This window comes from Cervus elaphus, chromosome 10 (assembly GCF_910594005.1).
Source record: "Cervus elaphus chromosome 10, mCerEla1.1, whole genome shotgun sequence".
Classification (NCBI taxonomy): Eukaryota; Metazoa; Chordata; class Mammalia; order Artiodactyla; family Cervidae; genus Cervus; species Cervus elaphus.
In genome coordinates, this window is record NC_057824.1 from 34,136,650 (window position 1) to 34,154,570 (window position 17,921).

Consider the following 17,921-nt stretch of genomic DNA (forward strand, 5'->3'; position numbering starts at 1 on the left):
AAGTGAGTCCTCATTAAAGTGCTTAGAACACTGCCTGGTACGACATTAGCACACGAATGACGACTGCTGCTGTACTTGAGACTCAGGGAGGAGCTTTCTGGGCAGCTCCAGGGCAGCATTGGCCAAACGCTCCCCTCTTTGCTGGGCCAGTACTTTTTTATTTGCTTGCGCCAGGTCTTAGTTGGGGAATGGGGAATCTAGTTCCCAGATCAGGGATCGAACCCTGGGCCCCCTATACTGGAAATGTAGAGTCTTAACCCTGGACCACCAGGGAAGTCCCTGGGCCAATCGTTTAATCCTGGTCACTCCTCCTTGTAACCCTAGACTGTCTGCAGAAATCATTCAAAGCACTTTACGTCTGGTAACTCATCTCATCCCACAGTAGCCTATAGTGGTTGTTATTATTGTAATTTAATAACAGCTTTACTGAGATCTGATTCACCCCCATGCAGATCCCCCATTTAGGTGTAAATGTAGTGAATTTTAGTCTGTTCACAGAGTTGTACCACCAGTACCCGTCTATTTTAGGAAGTGTTTGTCGTCCCATCCCCCCAGTCCTAGGCAACCATTAACCTATTTTCTGTCTATAGATTGGCCTTTTCTGGCCATTTCATATAGACGGAGTCATGTAATATGTGGCCTTTTTGCCTGGCTGTTTTGTTTAGTGAGAATTTTTGAAGATTCTCTCTTGTTATAATGTGTATGAACGTACCCCACTGTATGGACATGTATACCACATTTTATTTCATCAGCTGATGAGCATCTGGGTTGTTGTCATGTTTTGGCTATTACGCATAATGCTGCGGTGAACATTCCTGTCCCAGGTGTTTGGTGTGGAGAGGTTTTCATTTGCCTTGGAATTGCTGGAACGTGTGGAGGCTATGTTTAATATTTTGAGGAAATTTATATTCCCAGCAATAAGATTATTAAGCACTGGGTTGGTCAAAAAATTCATTCGGGTTTTCCCCATAAGATGTCATGGAAAAACCCCAAAGAACTTTTTGGCCCAACCCAGTATTTTTGTCGCCGTGTTGCATGTGAGAAAAAGGCCCAGGGAGGCTAGGAGCTTGCACAAGGGGCCTGGGACGGGGCAGCAGCTCCCTCCTAGCACGTGCTGGTATGCCAGGAAGAGACCTGGTGTGGGGCCCGTGGGGCCGGGGGTTGTCATTCGGGGCCTTCTGCGCCTGCTTCTCGACTGGCTGCAGAGTGATGATGGGCCGGGTGGTGGTGACAGTTCATGGTGCGCCGGGCCCGGCTGGGCGTTGACTCCATTTGCCTCATTCCCTGTTCCTAGTGGTCCTGGGAGGCAAGGAGCTTGCCCGAGCGCAGGAGGAGCAAGTGGCAGAGAGAGGACTGTCTGATTCCAGATCCGGCTTCCTTCCCCACCACCCTTCCCAGCCGTCTGGAGGTCACAGGGCTGCCCTGGATTTTCACAGACCAGGGGCCCTCCCGGGCCGTCATGGGCGAGTCTGTCCCAGCTCCAGGCCCAGTCCAGACCAGGTGTGCTCCAGGCTGCTCCTGGACCTGAGCTGCAGCCCAGGAAGCAGGGAGGAGTCACTCTTGCTGTTTAAGAGAGCTTTTAGGGGACAGCCATCTCCCTGGGCTAGAACATGACTGATCTCAGATGGCCTCCACACCTCCGCCAGGCTCCTTCTGGAGGCTGTGGTGCTTCTCACAGCGTCGGCCACAGTCTTTTGAGAGTGAGTCCGAACCGTGACTCATCCAACCCCCCAGTGGTGTACGTACAGCACTGGAGAAAGAAAGGAAAAGTGGGTTTGTGAGGAGGGATGTTGCCATGGCCTTCTTTGTTCAGAGCAGAAGAAGCGACCTGAGAGCAGTACGCTCATGTGTGGTGCAAAATAGCTTCATACCGGCTGACACAGGAGCCCAGAGAGGCCTCTCTGAGCAGGTCAGTTGGCAGACCAGCTCCCTTCCAACTTTATGGAAAACCCCACACATGAGCCTGCAGCCTGTAAAGAATCTGCCTGCAACACAGGAGACCGGGGTTTGATTCCTGAGTCAGGGAGATCCCCTGGTGAAGGAAATGGCAACCCATCCAGTATTCTTGCCTGGAGAATCCCATGACAGAGGAGCCTAGCAGGCTACCGTCCATGTGGTCGCAAGAGTTGGACACAACTTAGCGACTAACTCACCACCTCCACCGCCCATCAGCACAAGGAGAGAGAACGGGATAGTGATTCTCATAGATCTGTTGACCAGGAAAAAAAAAAACAAACGCACAACCTAACAGTTGAATGAGACTTATATTTGATTCAGCAGATTTACTGAAGAGGAGAGCCGGGAGATAGCCTCTCAGACAGCCCTGAGGGACTATTCTGAAGAGATGAGAGAGAGGATAGATAGGAGTTTTGCAAACAAACAGCTTCTCTCTGTGTGGGAAGTGGGAACAGCCTGGGCTCTTTGAAATCTCTCCTTTGTTACACACCTTAACTGTCAGGCTTCCTGTTTTCTCCGTCCTAAGGGTCCTGAATGCCCTTAGGGTGCCCTGTAGGTGGAGTGGCTGCAGTGGCTTGAGGCCGCAGCATCCTTTGTGGCAGGTGACTGTCAGGCTTCAGCAGCGAGCAGTTTTTGTTTTCCCTCTTTGCTTCCTGTGGTCTCATTTTCCTTGTCCTTCTCCACCTGGGTGGCCTGTAAATGACTCCGGATCCTTACTTTTGACTCCCGTGGCATTGCACTGGGTTCCTAGGGGCCATAGGGCCATGCATGCTGGGGCTTGTTGGGGTTCCTAATGCTTGGGCATGTCCCTTGGATGTGTGAAAATGGCTCTTTGGGAGGAGGCTAGCTGGAGCCAATGAGAAGGGATGCAGGAGACCAGCGGGGGCCTCTGGTCTGGGGCGGGAGTGCAGAGGAGCTATTGATTCTTGGCCAGCACCCCTAGAGCCGAGCTCTAGGCAGGACTGGGCAGGGTGGACTGACGGCTCCCTTCCCTTCCCCAGTACCCAGTGCGTCCAGCCTCGATGACGTATGATGACATTCCACACCTCTCAGCCAAGATCAAGCCCAAGCAGCAGAAGGTGGGACTGGCCTCCTGGTGGGGGTGGAGGGACAGGAGCGGTGATAGAGTGGGAGCTGAAAGAAGCCCAGAGGAGTGATTGGAGAGTGAAGGAGGAAACCAATAACTTGCAGGACCTTGAGAGCTGCAGAAGGAAACTTCCAGAAAGAAAGGTGGTGGGCAGCTCCAGAGAGGCCAGGAGTGAGGCCTGAGATGAATTAGAACACGGGATGGGGTGGACTGAAGTTCACAGGACAGGGCCCATGTGAAGAGGGCCCGATATGGGGAATCTCGTGCCTCTCAGGGCTGGGGTGACAGGGACCAGGAGACCAGCCTGTCCTCAGGCAGCTGCGGCTCTAAGCCCTGTTAGCGTGTAAAAAACTACACCAGCATTGCCAATTCTGCTGACATTGTAAAGGAAGTTGGAAATAAGGAAAAGAGAAAAGCTCTTGGTTTTTAAATGTTGGTACCTAATGTAGACTTTGGGGAGTGGAATGTGGCAGCAAGCAAAACTACGTGAACCCTCTCCAACAAAAAGCACTCAGGCCCTTCTCTGGGAATTTGGGCTTGTAGCCTTTGTGTGGACTGAAGCCCAGGGGCCTTCGGGAGGGATGGTGTCAGTCCCGCTTCTGGGCAGGGACTGCAGTCAGGAGGCGGGTGTGGTGGGGTTGGGGGCTCTCCTGAGGGCTGTACTTCGGGGTCCTCATAGCTGGTGGGGGTGCCTGCTGCCTGCAGGTAGAGCTTGAGATGGCCATCGACACGCTGAATCCCAACTACTGCCGCAGCAAAGGGGAGCAGATCGCGCTGAACGTGGATGGGGCCTGCGCTGATGAGACCAGCACATATTCCTCGTGAGTTCCCTGGGCCCCAAGGGCGCCAAGCTTCGCTTTCTTCAAATATGAGCCTTCTACAGCCCTCAGCAACACCGAGGCCCTGTGCCCCACAGCTGGGCTCCCCACCAGTGGCTCATCTTTGCATGACTGGGCCTGGCACGGGCTCATCCCCGACACGGACTTGTCCCCAGGGAAGTCATCTTCCCTCCTAAGATGGGTCCTTTGACCAAGTTCTAACTGGGCCGAGAGGAAAGCTGGCCCCATGACAGGAGAGGGAGCTCCCATCTGCTGCGTGCCTCGAGGCGCAGTTGGGTTGCCTCATCCCAGCGCCCCTCCTGTAGCACGTGCGGCCTTGGTCTCTGGCTGTTGGAGTTCCCGTGTCGGGGTGGAGGGGGCTGCGCCTCCAGGCCCAGGCCTGAGCTTCCTTCCCCTTGACCTCCGTTCTCCCTGTGCTTCCAGGAAGCTGATGGACAAGCAGACGTTCTGCTCTTCCCAGACCACCAGTAACACGTCCCGTTACGCTGCCGCACTCTACAGGCAAGGTACCCACTCTGGGCTGCCGTGAGGGCTGAGTGGGTGGGAAGGAAGCAGGATGAGGGCTGGGGCCAGGAGAGGACACCGCGAAGGCTGCATCTGAAAAGGTTGTTGCTGAGCCATGAAAGACGCCGGAATTCGTGGCCTCTGGAGGAGAGGAATTCAATCCGGGGTCAGTGACGAGGCTTGATCGCTCAGAGCTTTTGTGTAATAAAGTTTTATTAAAGTATAAAAGGGATAGAGAAAGCTTCTGACATAGACATCAGAAGGGGGCAGAAAGAGTGCCCCCTGCTAGCCTTTAGCCGGATGTTACACAGCGACAGGCTGCTAATTAGAGAAAGGGGATGTCTCAAAGCTCGGAGACTGGCACCAAGCGCCTCGCCCACAACGTGCATTTTGAGAGAACATGGGCACAAGGCGTGTCATCCCAGGCCATAAACATTGACGTGAATCTTGAAGAAAGGTAGGTTTCCAAGTAAATGTATAGTTTCATTAACATAGATTAGGAGAACAATGTATGAGTAAAACACTGGTTTGTTGAGCCCTTACCGCTTCTGAGTCTTAATGCGAACCATCTTGAAGAAAGACAGAATCTAGGGTAAATACATAGTTCATTAACATAGCTTAAGAAAAACATTTCCATAAGAAAAACGCATTGGAAAAAAAAACAGTTGGTTAGCTCAAGGTTTGAGAAAAGTTAAGTTCGTGTGGAACCAGGTGTCATGGCAACACAGAATTTTAAGAGAAACCTCCTTTTTAAATTTGTATAGAGAAGGAAAAAAAATCTGACACTTGTAGTTTATTTTCTCCTGCCACTTAAGAGAGAGATAAAAAAGCATCTGACACTTGCAGCACATTTCCTCCGTTTGGAGACCCCTGGCCTTCCTGCCTGTTGCCCTCTCACCCACGGAAGCCAGACAAGCTGTCAGGGGATTGGGGTTTGTCACCTCTAAGGGCTTACAGATACTGCCAAACCTGATTGGGTGGGGCTTCACGGTCATCGTCCTTCTGGGACACAGACACACACACAGCATGACCTTTGAGACAGGAGTAGAATTTTGTCTTAAATACAAGGTATTTATGACCCAACAGTTCCATTCCTAGAAAGCATCTATGCGAGAGAAATGAAACATCACCACACAAAAACTTGTACATAGGTGTTCACAGCAGCATTATTCATGGTACAGAAAAGTGGAAATGATCCACATGTCCATCAGCTGATGCATGAATTACAAAATATGGTATAGCCATACATTTGAATATTTTTTAGCCATAATAAGGAAAGAAGTACTGATATGTGCTGCAACATATCAAGCCTTGAAAACATTAAGCTAAATGAAAGAAGCCAGGCACAAAGGACCACATGTTACATGATTCCAGGCGTATGAAATGTTCAGGACAGGCAAACCCATGGAGACAGAAAGTGTCAGTAGGTTTTGGTTTCCAGAGGCTGGGAGGAGAGTGGAATGGAAACAGGGTTTCTTTTTGGGGTGATGAAAATGTTCCAAAGTTGATTGTGGTACTGGATGTAATGCTTTGTGAATATGTTAAAATACATTGAATTGTATGTTTGAAATGGGTGAATTATATGTTATGTGAATTATCTCAGTAAAGCTGTTTAAAAATACAAGTTTACTATAAGTATTTAGAATTTATAAAGCAATAAAGAAATTTGAACACTTATGTGATAAACTGGGATAGGATAAAAGTAATATCAAATAGCTATACTCTTCTGATTTGAACTCATATCTCAAGGACATAGTTCTTTAAAGCCACATTTCTTTTTAAAAAAAAATATTATTTGGCTGTGCTGGATCTTAGTTTGTGTGTGGCATGGGGGAGCTCGTTCTCCTACTAGGGATCGAACCCAGGGCCCCTTCCTTGGGAACACAGAATCTTAACCACTGGGCTGCCAGGGGAGTCCTTAAAGCCACATTCCTTCCTCTGCCTAGTCATGTATTTACTCCTCATCTCAAGCACTCTGCTCCCTCTGGTGTCCCAGAGAACCTCCACAGAGCCTCGTGTCTGATTTCTTTCAAGCCTACATTGACTTGATTGAAACTGATTATCTTTGCACGGCCTCCCAGTGCACAGGTCTGAGGCCCAAGAAAAAGTTAGGATCTGTGTCAGAGATGGTGTAGACACTCTTCTACCTGCCTCCGCCAGGCCTCTCTCCAGCCTGGTTTGCATGAGCCAGTTTTTTTTTTTCCTTTTGTTTGTTTATTTGTGAGCTGCGCTGGGTCTTTGTTGCTGCTCAGGCTTTTCCCTAGTTGTAGCTCACAGACTTCTCATCACAGTAGCTTCTCTAGAGCTCGGGCTCTAGAGCACAGACTCAGTAGTTGCGTCACACGGGCTTAGCTGCTCTGTGGCATGTGGGATCTTCCCAGACCAGGGAGCGAACCTGTTACCTCTTCATTGGCAGGTGGAATTTTATCGACTATGCCACCAGGGAAGTCCCTGCACTAGCCAGCTTAATAGGATGGGTGGGATTTGACAGGGAGACAGGTTGGAGGATGTGGGGTTAGGGAGACAGTGAGGGAGGTCTGGCAGAGGCCTGGGTGGGGGCCGGGGAGAGTGGGGCGTGTTTACTGAGTCGCCATTGGCGCCAGAACAAGCAATTTGTAGGGAGGGGAGTGGGGGCCAGGGTCCAGAGGTCCTTGAATGTTGGTGGAGGAGGGTTTGCAGGTAAGCCTTAAGGAAGCAACTTTGAGCCAGAGTCAAAGTTCACGTCTTGAGTCAAGGGTTCATGTCTTGATCTGGTTTATGTGCTTGCTATGTCCAACACAGCCAGAATGGCTGTCAGCTGATGATCCCAAGGCTGTAGGACTGGGGGCTAGAGCAGAGGCAGGAGGCAGTTGGGCAGTGAGCTGAGGCCTTTCAGGGAATCTGGGGCCCTTGGTGACTCCCGTGAGCCAAGCTGGGTGGGTCAGCCTCAGCTCCTAGCGTCAGGTCCAAGCCCTTCTTCCTCTGCCAGGTGAGCTCCACCTGACACCTTTACATGGCATCCTGCAGCTGCGGCCCAGCTTCTCCTACCTGGATAAGGCAGACGCCAAGCACCGTGAGAGAGAGGCAGCCAATGAGGGTGAGCTCGGGGTCCCCAGCGCTGTGTCTCTCTGTACATGTTAGCAGGCGAGGTCGTTCGTGGGAAAAGCACGAAAGGGCTGAATTACAGGATCCTTAGCAGCATCCCCGGCCTCTACCCCCTGATGCCGGTAGCACCCGCCCCCACGATTTTGACCACCAGAAACGTCTCTGAATTCCCAAGAGTCTCTTCGAATTTCCCTGGGGAAATTGGAAACCACTGCCTTAGGCAGCTACCTCTGTTTAGGAGGAGAATTCAGACACTGCTGCTTGAGGCCTGCCTGGTGGGTAGGGTGGAGAGCCTCCCAGGAGGCTGCGAGCAGGGCCTTTTCTTTTGCAGCGGGAGACTCTTCCCAGGACGAGGCAGAGGAAGACGTGAAGCAGATCACGGTGAGCCCAGGCCCCGCGAGCACAGCTGGGTGGCAGTGGGGCCAGCTTTGTGCTCCTGGAGGCAGCAAGGGTGGGCGGGTCTGCGAGGAGCATGGGCTCTGTGGGTGAAACGGAGAGAGTCCATCCCTTAGGACCTTCTGGCTGGACTACCTGGAGGGGTAATCTGCCGGGGATGAGGTGGGTGGGAGTGGGAAATGCCCCAGATGCCAGGTTCTCTGGCCTCTGGGTAGGCCCTGGGTGACCGCCTGGAAGTGCCCCGGGCCTGAGGTCCTGCCCCCCCCACCCCAGGTGCGGTTCTCCCGGCCTGAGTCGGAGCAGGCCCGCCAGCGCCGCGTGCAGTCCTACGAGTTCCTGCAGAAGAAGCATGCCGAGGAGCCCTGGGTCCACCTGCACTACTACGGCCTGAGGGTGAGCCGAGGTCCCTGGGCGGCACGGACGCTGGCCTCCGTGGGCTCCTGGGAGAAAAGCCCCAGTGCCCTGGAAGTGTTACCTGGTGGCCTCATCGTCTCACTTCCACTTTCTTTCAGACTGAGTTGTAGCCACTTGGTAGTGCCACAAGGAGAGAGGTTAGGTTCTGGGGCACGTTGTCCTGTGTTCCCGCTTTCCTGCCTGTGTGCCCCCGGGGAGTGAGTGACCGTGTCACCCGCGGTGGTGGTGGCCAGTGGGCTCTTGCTGAGTGTGAGCCTCTTGTTGGGATCAGTGAGGCTTTTATGCATCATGGGCCCCGAATGAAGACTAGACACCCCATCAGGTGCTCCATGGAGAATCAGCCATCTGTCCCATGGCTGAGTTCACTGTGCACCTCACCTGCCAAGGGTGATTTTTACTGTACTTGACTTAGAGCCCAGTCCTTGAAACTATATTGACTAAGGGAAGCAATTGAATATTAGCTCACAAAGACACCACAGGCTCCGGCTCCCTAACATTTTTGTCGAGGTGGAGCAACTTCTGGAACCTTCCTGAAAGAGATTTTGGTGTTGACAGAGCCTTAGACTTTGGGTCAGACTTCCAAAAGCTCTCCTGTTTCCTGGTGTGTAACCTTCAGCAAGTTACTTAACCTTTCTGAACCTCAGTTTCCTCATCTATAAAATGGGAATAATAATAACGGTTCCTATCTTCATGTTATTTTGGGGGTGGGATGAGTCGGGGTGTGTGTACAGCCATGGGGACGGAGCCTGGCGCATACTAGGTGCTCGGTGAGCGCGCGGTGTTACTTTTGTCTTTGCTGTCTGTGTTCCTGTATCAGACGGCACTGAGGCACAGGTGCGCTGGGACTGTGCAGTCGTAAAGGCAGGAAGGAATGTGGTTGAGGCCACGTGCAGAGGCCTTGAGTGCTCTGCTCAGGAAGTCGGGATGGTCCTGTGGCCGGCTTGGAGCCCGACAGTGGGTGACTGGAGCAGAAGGTGATGCAAGGCTGAAAACCGGATTGCAGGGGGCGGCCTGGAATGTTGGCTGCGGTCCTCTGACTCCCTGCTCCCCCCCGCAGGACAGTCGCTCTGAGCACGAGCGCCAGTACCTGCTGTGCCAGGGCTCCAGTGGGGTTGAGAACACGGAGCTCGTCAAGTCCCCCAGGTGAGCTCGGCCAGGCCGGGGCCGCGGAGGGCTGCTCAACCTGACTCTGCCTCCGGGAGCATCCCTCTCTCGTGGGTTCTGCCTTGAGGCTGTGGCCCCTTCTGTAACATGGTGGGAAGATGTGGAGGGGTCCGACGTCCTCTGGAGAGGGCCAGGAGGGGGTGTGGGACTTTGGGGCGGCGGCTTGGATACAACCTGGTTGGGGACCAGGGTGGGGCAAGGACAGAGCCCTGCGAGCTGCTGACTGTTCTCTCCCCCGACAGTGAGTACCTCATGATGCTGATGCCCCCCAGCCAGGAGGAGGAGAAGTGAGTAGAGGGGCCAGACGCCTTTCCCCGCTGCCCCTTACCACCCACCAACCTGCCCCTGGCCTCCTAACCCTCGGTGTTGGTTTTCAATAGAGACAAACCCGTGGCCCCCAGTAATGTCCTGTCCATGGCCCAGCTGCGCACCCTGCCCCTGGCTGATCAGATCAAGATCCTGATGAAAAACGGTGAGTGGGCAGCCCTGCCCTGGGGGGGCCCCAGCCTTGCCACCTCCTGGGGAAGTGGAGTTGGGACAGACTTAAGGACCCAGGAGCCAGGCCCAAGGCCTTTGGAAAGTGCACTGAAGCTGGTGACAGGCCACAGGTCCCTGTGAGCCTGGGCAGGCCACTGGCCTTCCTGGGAGGTGTTGTTTATTTATGAAAAGGAACTAAGGCAGCTGCGGGCTGAGGTGAAGATGCAGAGGTGGGGCTCCTTAAAGGATTGTGCAGAGCCTCGCGCGTGAGCATGAGCTGTGTTCATTTTCACAGTGAAGTGTGTCCCCTCAGCAGGCTCCCCACAGTGAGGACTCTGAGGCCAGAACCTTCAGAAAGGACGTGAGCCTCGAACCTCAGAGCTGAGTCCCAGGTCCTAGGCTCCTCTGAGATGCCAGCACGAGGGGCTGCGGGGCCGGAGTGGAAAGGGAAGCTCCCCGGGGTCCAGGCTGCTGGCCTTGCTCCAGAAAACGTGGGCCTCCCCAGGCCCTGCCACTGCTCAGTAGGGCTGGGGGCTCAGTTGGGGGTGGGGAGAGCAGAGCACAGTGATCAGGTGCGTGAGCTTTGGACCCAGATGGCCTGAGTTCAAGTCCTGTCTCTGTCACTTACTAGCCAAGTGATCGTGGGTGAATTTTGAAACCTTCTTGGGCTGGGTCTTCCTCATGAGGCACTCCTGCCTTCCTCCTTGGGTATTCCTCCAGGGCTCAGTGAGAGGCGGGTGCCTGCCCGGAGTGAGAAGCCAGTGGCTGCAGCTGTTACGTTCCCACTGTCCTGCTGGACTTGTTACGTGAGCCCAGGCCCCTCTTGGCTTGTCTGATGTCTCCTGTGTCCTCCTCAGTGAAGGTCATGCCTTTTGCCAACTTGATGAGCCTCCTGGGCCCCTCTGTCGACTCCGTGGCTGTTCTGCGTGGCATCCAGAAGGTGGCGATGTTGGTCCAAGGAAACTGGGTGGTGAAGAGGTAAGTTCCTTCTAGTCCCTTAGTTGGGAGCACTTAACCCATTTAAATTGAATGTAAGTACTGATTTACTGACTGACAAAAACTCTTTTAAGTTTTGGGCTTAAATCTACGTTAGTGCTTTCTGTTTGTCCTGCTTACACTGCATTTTATTTATATTCATTTTTACCTTCTTTTCTTGTTACTGTTTTCACCAGTAACTTGGAAATTACCTTTCTTGACTCTTTCAGTGATTACCCTCTGGATTTCTCAATTTAATATTAGTTGCTACTTTTTACCCTCATCCATGACAGTTCAACAACCTGTAGGATATTTTATGTTGATCTTCCTCTCATTTGTCATTGTATTTGTATATTTTAATTCTCTGTTTTAAACCCTGTAAGACATTATGTTATCCAGTTAATATCCTTTTTTTAAATGAATTAATTTATTTTGCTCATCATTTCTTTGTGTCTCTGAGTTTCTAACCATGATGATTTCCTTCTATGAAGGTGAGCGTCTGCAGGTCATAAATTTGTTTCTGCTCTGTCCGGAAATGTCTCTTTCACCTTTGTTCTTAAAGAATATTTTTGTTTTGTTATTAATTTTATTGGAGTATGGCTGATTTACAATGTTAGGGATATTTTTTATTGAGTATAGAATTCTAATTTGGTTATTTTCCTTCCTTTGGTTATATTTCCTTTCCTCCCGGTTATTAAATTCCAATAGAATTTCATTGTATTCTGACCTTCATTGTTTTTATTGTCTATCCAATGTTCCACTGTCTAACATGTGTTTCTTTGTTTCTCTCTGGCTGCATTTAAGATTTTCTCTTATTTTGGTTTTGGTTTTCCACAGCTCATTAAGATGTGCCTAAGTGGGAATTTCTTATGTATCCTGTTGGGCTTCATGGGTCCTGGATTTGTGGCTTGCTGCCTTTATTAGTTTCTCTTCTGTAATTCCTTCTCCAGACTCTGCCTCCTCCCTAGATGGTCAGTGTCTAGGGGTCAGGGACTGTCCTGACTCCCTTTTCCCTGGTACTGGGTATAATGCCTGACACATGGCCAACCCTTGGTAAACCTATGTTTAACGCACACTTGAATTATATTATTTCTGAATTGTATAAGGTAGAACACATTGAATACTCACTGTTTAGGAATGTGATACAAAGGGAGCAATCTGTCAAAGTATAAATTGTTCTAGATTTTTTAAAAAGTTGTTGATTGTGAAAAGTCCATCATTTCCCAGTTGGTTGGCCAAGAAAACTGCAAAGTATGTTCATGTTACAACCACATGGTGACAGCCTTGCCCTGGAAAACGGACAGTGCCTGTTGTGCTTTCTGGGGCCTGGCAGCATTTAATTATGAGGGCCTTTGGGGTGGCACATCACCTGTTAATCAGGACCGCGTGTGTGTGTGTGTGCTGTGGGTGGATGAAAGCCAGGGGAGACCGTGCCCCCCGAGCCCTGGGGCCGTGTGCCCATGGGAGGCCCAGAGACTCACCAGGTGCCTGGCAGCTGGGCAGCCACAGAGTGGGGGTTCACGCTGGCCCAGCACCGCCACGCCCCGATCTGCTCATGGCCTGTCGGTCCTGTGACTTGAACGTGGGCCTGCCGGCGTTCTGTCTGCCCGGTGCTTTGGGGCTCGCTGCCACCCGTATGGGTGGTGGTCTTCCCATGCCCCGTCCTTCTGCGTCCCCGTGAGGATGCGATACGGAGTGCTCCCGTTTGTTGAGTAAATGTGTCTGGACTGCTTGTTCCGTGCCCTTCCCTGTGCTGTCTGGTCCTTAGGAAATTGAGGCGAGGCCTGGGGTCTAGGGGTGGGGTGGGCACCATGGCAGTCCAGTGCATGGACCCCACTGACTCACTAGTGGGCATCTGCTGTCCGTGTGGCAGAGATGGACAGCCCAGGCCAGGGCGCTGTCCTGTAGGGCTTTCAAGGTGGACACAGCTCAGCCTTGAAGGCAGTAGTTGGGTGCCAGGTGGGCTTGAGGGGGCAGGGGGAGGCAGGCGGAGCCAAGGAGTATGTGTCCCTGGGCACCAGGGTCTGCCTCTGGATGTGGGGTCAGGATTATGCTGTGGAAATGCTTTTAAGCTTTGGCACCTGTCATTTGCCCTTGAGTGCTGGTCCCATTCTCCCCAAAGGCTTCAACCTCACCCATGCTTGGGGTCTGTCCGGATCCCAACCCCTGACCCCTCCTGCCTCAACTCACACTGCCCACTCCTTCCCTTTGGGCCAGGGGTAAGGCCTTGGGTGTTGCTTCATTGCGGGCCTCTCTTGGCATCTTACCTGTTTTACATGTGGGACTCGCTGTCCTCCAGAGTCCTGGGCTCAGCCTGTCTGTCTCTGAGCCCCTGACCCTCTGACCATGCAGGGGCCTTGGGGCTGGGCCCACGTGTGAGGGAGGCGTTGGGAAAGGGGTAGGAGAAGAACTCGGGTCTGTGTAGGGGAGGCTGCTGCTTTCCTCCCACACGGGTTCAGGGAGCCAGGCTCCCGGGGAAAATGGCGGGTGATGGGAGCCGTTGGGGCCCATGTTGGAAAGAGGCCTGGGCTTCCGCTCAGAACTTGAGGGAGTGGGAGGCAGGAGGGCTGAGGATAGGGCCTGACCAGCCACCCTGTCCCCTTGGCAGTGACATCCTGTACCCCAAGGACTCCTCCAGTCCTCACAGTGGCGTGCCGGCCGAGGTGCTCTGCAGGGGCCGAGACTTTGTGGTAAGTGCCCAGGCCCTCTGGCCTCCCGGTGGAGGGTGGGGGGCTCGGGGGGTGGATGGGGGCTGCACAGTGTCCCGGACCCTCGCCCAGGCAGCGGGCAAAGGGCAGGAACGTGGGGCCCGGTGGGGCGGTGGGGAGTAGAGGGCTCTGGACTCTGTCTTGCTTCTCCCTCCCCTCGGACCCTGGAGTCTTCAGTTTCATAAGAACCTTTGAGTTCTTAGCCTGGAAGCCCATAGATAGATTCTGACCAAGGAGCTATTTGACCTGAGTGATATTTTTAAAATGATGACTTACTGTCTATTTTTACAAAAAGCAATCAGACTCACGCTAGATTTCTGCCTTGTCATGAATAATTGGACAGTCTGGTATCTCTGGACCTAAACCCCCAAAGAGCAGCCACTCTGAACGGGGCTGACACTCCCCGTTCACCACAGTCCCTGGCACACCGTTCCCTGCACTGTGGCTACTGGCTTCAGCCACTCCTGAGCTGGCTCCTCCCTCCACCCCGTCACCCTGTCCTGCCCCCCACCCCACCCCCACGCTTATCCAGAGCTGAAGTCCCAGCCAAGGTATCCCTCCTCAGGGCTTGGCCCCTGAGCTGTGCGGCTTGCACTCCCTTGACCTTGGCAGTGGGCTTTGAGTTTGCAGCAGTGTCTCCTTGGAGCTGTCTGTGGTGACCTTGGTGAGCTCATGCACAGGTCTGATCGTACCAGGCAGCCCTAAGCTGTTTAGGGGAGTGTCTCCATTTTCTCTTTTCTCACCCGGGTGTCCCAGCTCCTTTGGGTACTGAGCATCTGGATGCCTGTGTGGTTTATTTTCATCTCTGGGGATCAGGGTGCAGCGGCATCGACGGCCACGCTCACACTGGCACACGTGTGCGGCTCAGCCTTCGCTGCCTGTCAGTTCTTCTCTGTTCATGCAGACGCTGTCATATGGGTTGTCTGGGAGAGGGTCTTGTCAGGTCTGAGTTGTTGTCGGTGACATACGGGCCAGGCATGCCCCACCCCAGGAAGCTTCTGTGCTGTGGAGTGGGTCCAGCTGCCCTCCTGGAGGAGGTGGCCCTGGAGCTCCTCCACAAAGGAGGAGACGGAGGCTCAGGGTGGAAGTGACTGCCCACAGCCAGGATCCAGACCCAGTCTGCCCGACACCCCGGCCTGGCCTGGGGCCTCCACTCTGTGCCCTCATCCCAGGCTCCCAGGACAGCAGCAGGGGCTTGGGGGACAGTCCCAGGAGTCCTGGAATCACACCTCTTTTTCTCCCTCAGATGTGGAAGTTCACACAGAGCCGGTGGGTGGTAAGGAAGGAGGTGGCAGCGGTGACTAAGGTAAGTGGTGTCCTGCTTGATCTGAGGCCTGGTTCCACCACTGCAGGGATGGGGGCCGAGTGGGGCTGGGCGTGCCTCACCTGGCCTCCTCCCCGCAGCTCTGCACGGAAGACGTGAAGGACTTTCTGGAGCACATGGCCGTAGTGAGGATCAACAAGGGCTGGGAGTTCATTCTGCCTTATGACGGGGAGTTCATCAAGAAGCATCCAGACGTGGTGCAGCGGCAGCACATGCTGTGGACAGGCATCCAGGCCAAGTGAGAGCCTGTCGGGCAGACGAGGGGCAGCCAGACAGAGGACTCTCACGTCATGCCCGGCCACCCTGGCTCCAGCAGGGAGCACAGCCTGGCTGCGGCTGGGATGACGACTGCCAGTTTGGAGCTGTGCGCACCCCTCCTCCACTCAGGTGGACTTTGCTGCGTGATCCCAGAACCCCCCTGGCAGAGGCCTGGCACAGCCCCTCCTGCTGATCCGACCTGACCGGCCTCTCTTTTGAGGGGTTGGGGAGGGATGGGAAAGCACTCAGGAGCAAGGTCCCAGGCTTGTGTGGCCCAAGGCAGGCTGGCGGGAGGCCGGCCGAGGAAGGGAGGGTGGGCTGCCATTGCCCACCCCCACCATTCAGCTCCCAGCTGCAGGCAGGGACCACCAAGACTCCACATGTGTGGCATCTTGTGGGGACGTTTCTGTTGGGAGGCAGATGACTGGGGATGTGATTTACAGTTAAGAGTGTTTGTTCTTCTTTTCAGGTTAGAAAAAGTTTATAATCTTGTGAAGGAAGCCATGCCAAAGAAGCTGGACGGACAATCAGGTGTGGAGGGCGTTGGCTGGGCAGGGCCTTACCCTGACCCTGACTCCAGAAGGGCTGCTTTTCTGGGGCTTGTCAGGGCTCTGCCTGGAAGGGATGTGGGGCTCAGTGGTGGCCGACCTTCTTTGCCCTCTTCCCCTTCCCCACAGACCTCAGCTGAAGGCTTGTCTAGTGGCAAAGCCTTGCCTCAGGGACTGAGGCTTCTGGACTCCAGGGCAGTGTCTGGGTTCCAGGCCTGGAGACTTCTCACCCTCTTGGATTTGCAGGGTGGCTACTGGCAGGGACTCAGCTACTACTACTTCAGACCTACTGGGTCTCTGAATGTGGAAATCTGACTTTTCCGGTTCTGTGTCTTCCCTCATGGTTGGGGTAGCCAGATTCCTTCTGGGTATGGTGGTGGTGAGAGGCAAGACTGAGCTACTTGCTTCTGCAGCAGCTGGCTTGCATTGTTCCTGTCCCCTTCCGCTGGTCAGCAGAATGTCCCCATTCTAACGGCGGGGCGTGTCCGTGGGGCAGAGGGGCCGTGGGCCCTTCCCTGCACGGTCTACACTGTCCTGAGCAGCCCTGTCTTCTCCCAGGGCCTGTGGGGCTGGTCTCTGGGGACCAGAGAGTTCAAGTCGCCAAAAGACAGGCCCAGCAGAACCACGCGCTGCTGGAGCGGGAGCTGCAGCGGAGGAAGGAGCAGCTGCAGGCGTCCGCGGCCCTGCCCGGCGTGCGGATCAAGGAGGAGCCCATGAGTGAGGAGGGGGAGGACGAAGAAGAGCGGGAGGCGGAGGACGAAGAGGAGCCCATGGACACCTCGCCCGGCGGTGGCCTCCACGGTGGGCTGGCCAACGGGCTGCCTGCCGGGCGGGCGGCAGGCGGGGACAGCTTCAATGGGCACCCACCCTCCGGCTCTGCCGGCAACCCCGTAGCCCGGGAACTCAGGGCCTTTGTGCAGGCCACCTTTCAGAAACAGTTTGTGCTCACCCTGAGCGAACTCAAGCGCCTCTTCAACCTGCACTTGGCCAGCCTGCCCCCCGGCCACATGCTGTTCAGCGGCATCTCGGACCGCATGCTGCAGGACACAGTGCTGGCCGCCGGCTGCAAGCAGATACTGGTGCCTGTAAGTAGCTCCTGCGGGCTCGGCGGCAGACGAGGCCCCGTGGAGGGCTCCTGGGCACGCACGCCTGTCCAGGAAAAGGTGGCTGTGGGAGAGAGGCTGGCAACCAGAGGGGCCTGAGCCCTGCTGGCTTTGGGGAGACAGCTGTTGGTAGGGTGCGTGGGGCAGGGGCCCTTGGGAGACCGCTGGCCTTGGTGTAGATCTTGGTTCCCATGTGCTTGCTGTGTGCGCCATTGGGTGGTCAGCCTCCCAGCCCTGCACCCTCATCTGAAGTGGGCGAATGGTAGTTTTGTGTCACGGGCTTTGGTGAGGGCTGAGTGGGCGCCTATAGGCCGTCCCCTGTTGCCTGGCACACAGGAGGGCTTTGGCCATGCCAGCTCCCGTCCTGGGGTCTAGCCCCTTCCTCTGTCAGCACCCCACCCATTCCTGCCAGCTTTGCCATTTTTTACGATGATTTCACTCCTGGTGTCATTTGATCTTACAGTAACTGCAGATGAAGAAACTGAGTTTCAAAGAAATAAAATGTACTTATCCAGGAAGTGATAGAGCCGGACATTGAACCTCAGTACAGAGGCTGCAAGTCTTAAATCCTTCCTGCTGCAGCTGAGATGAGATGAGCTCTCCCCAGAGCCCTTGGCTGTGCCTGGGTCCTGGCGGGCCTCCCTGTCCTAGCGCTGGCTGGCCAGCACGAGCTGTGGCTTTTCAATGAGCGTTTCTGGCGCTGAGCCTGCAGGTGCAGGGTGGCCACCTCCACCCCAGGCTCCTTGTCTCGTCCTGTCATTGGAAGGGGTCCTAGAGGGGAGGAAATACAGGAGCAGAGGGATCTTTGGAGACCATCTCCCTGAGCTGAGGGTACAAGGGTGCCCGGCTGGGTGCACTCTTCATTCTCCTCCCAGGCTCTGTCCAGACCTGTCAGCAAGTCGGGTGAAGTGGGGCTGTGTCTGCCTCTTAACAAGGGGCACTGACATCCGCAGTGTCAGGTCAGAAGCACATGCAGCCTTGGGTGATCTGAGGCAAAGGCCCATCTGTGTGTGTGAGGAGCAGAAAATAGGACAAGAGGCCCTGACTCCCGAGCCCGCTGGCGTGTCCCAGGGGATCTGGCCCT

General features: G+C 54.5%; 1 protein-coding gene across 3 annotated transcripts in view; it reads left to right on the plus strand.

The window, feature by feature from the left end:
- POLR3E (RNA polymerase III subunit E) overlaps nt 1-17,921 on the plus strand; it is a 30,994-nt gene that overhangs the window by 7,522 nt on the left and 5,551 nt on the right. For all 3 annotated transcript variants that reach the window (XM_043914499.1, XM_043914497.1, XM_043914498.1), the window contains exons 4-18: nt 2,958-3,035; nt 3,749-3,864; nt 4,306-4,388; nt 7,355-7,462; nt 7,802-7,851; nt 8,140-8,259; nt 9,338-9,423; nt 9,687-9,731; nt 9,825-9,916; nt 10,779-10,899; nt 13,505-13,586; nt 14,851-14,910; nt 15,009-15,166; nt 15,656-15,717; nt 16,293-16,819. In XM_043914499.1, coding sequence (XP_043770434.1) covers nt 2,958-3,035; nt 3,749-3,864; nt 4,306-4,388; nt 7,355-7,462; nt 7,802-7,851; nt 8,140-8,259; nt 9,338-9,423; nt 9,687-9,731; nt 9,825-9,916; nt 10,779-10,899; nt 13,505-13,586; nt 14,851-14,910; nt 15,009-15,166; nt 15,656-15,717; nt 16,293-16,819 — 1,788 coding nt within the window. The remainder of the gene's footprint in view (nt 1-2,957; nt 3,036-3,748; nt 3,865-4,305; nt 4,389-7,354; nt 7,463-7,801; nt 7,852-8,139; nt 8,260-9,337; nt 9,424-9,686; nt 9,732-9,824; nt 9,917-10,778; nt 10,900-13,504; nt 13,587-14,850; nt 14,911-15,008; nt 15,167-15,655; nt 15,718-16,292; nt 16,820-17,921) is intronic.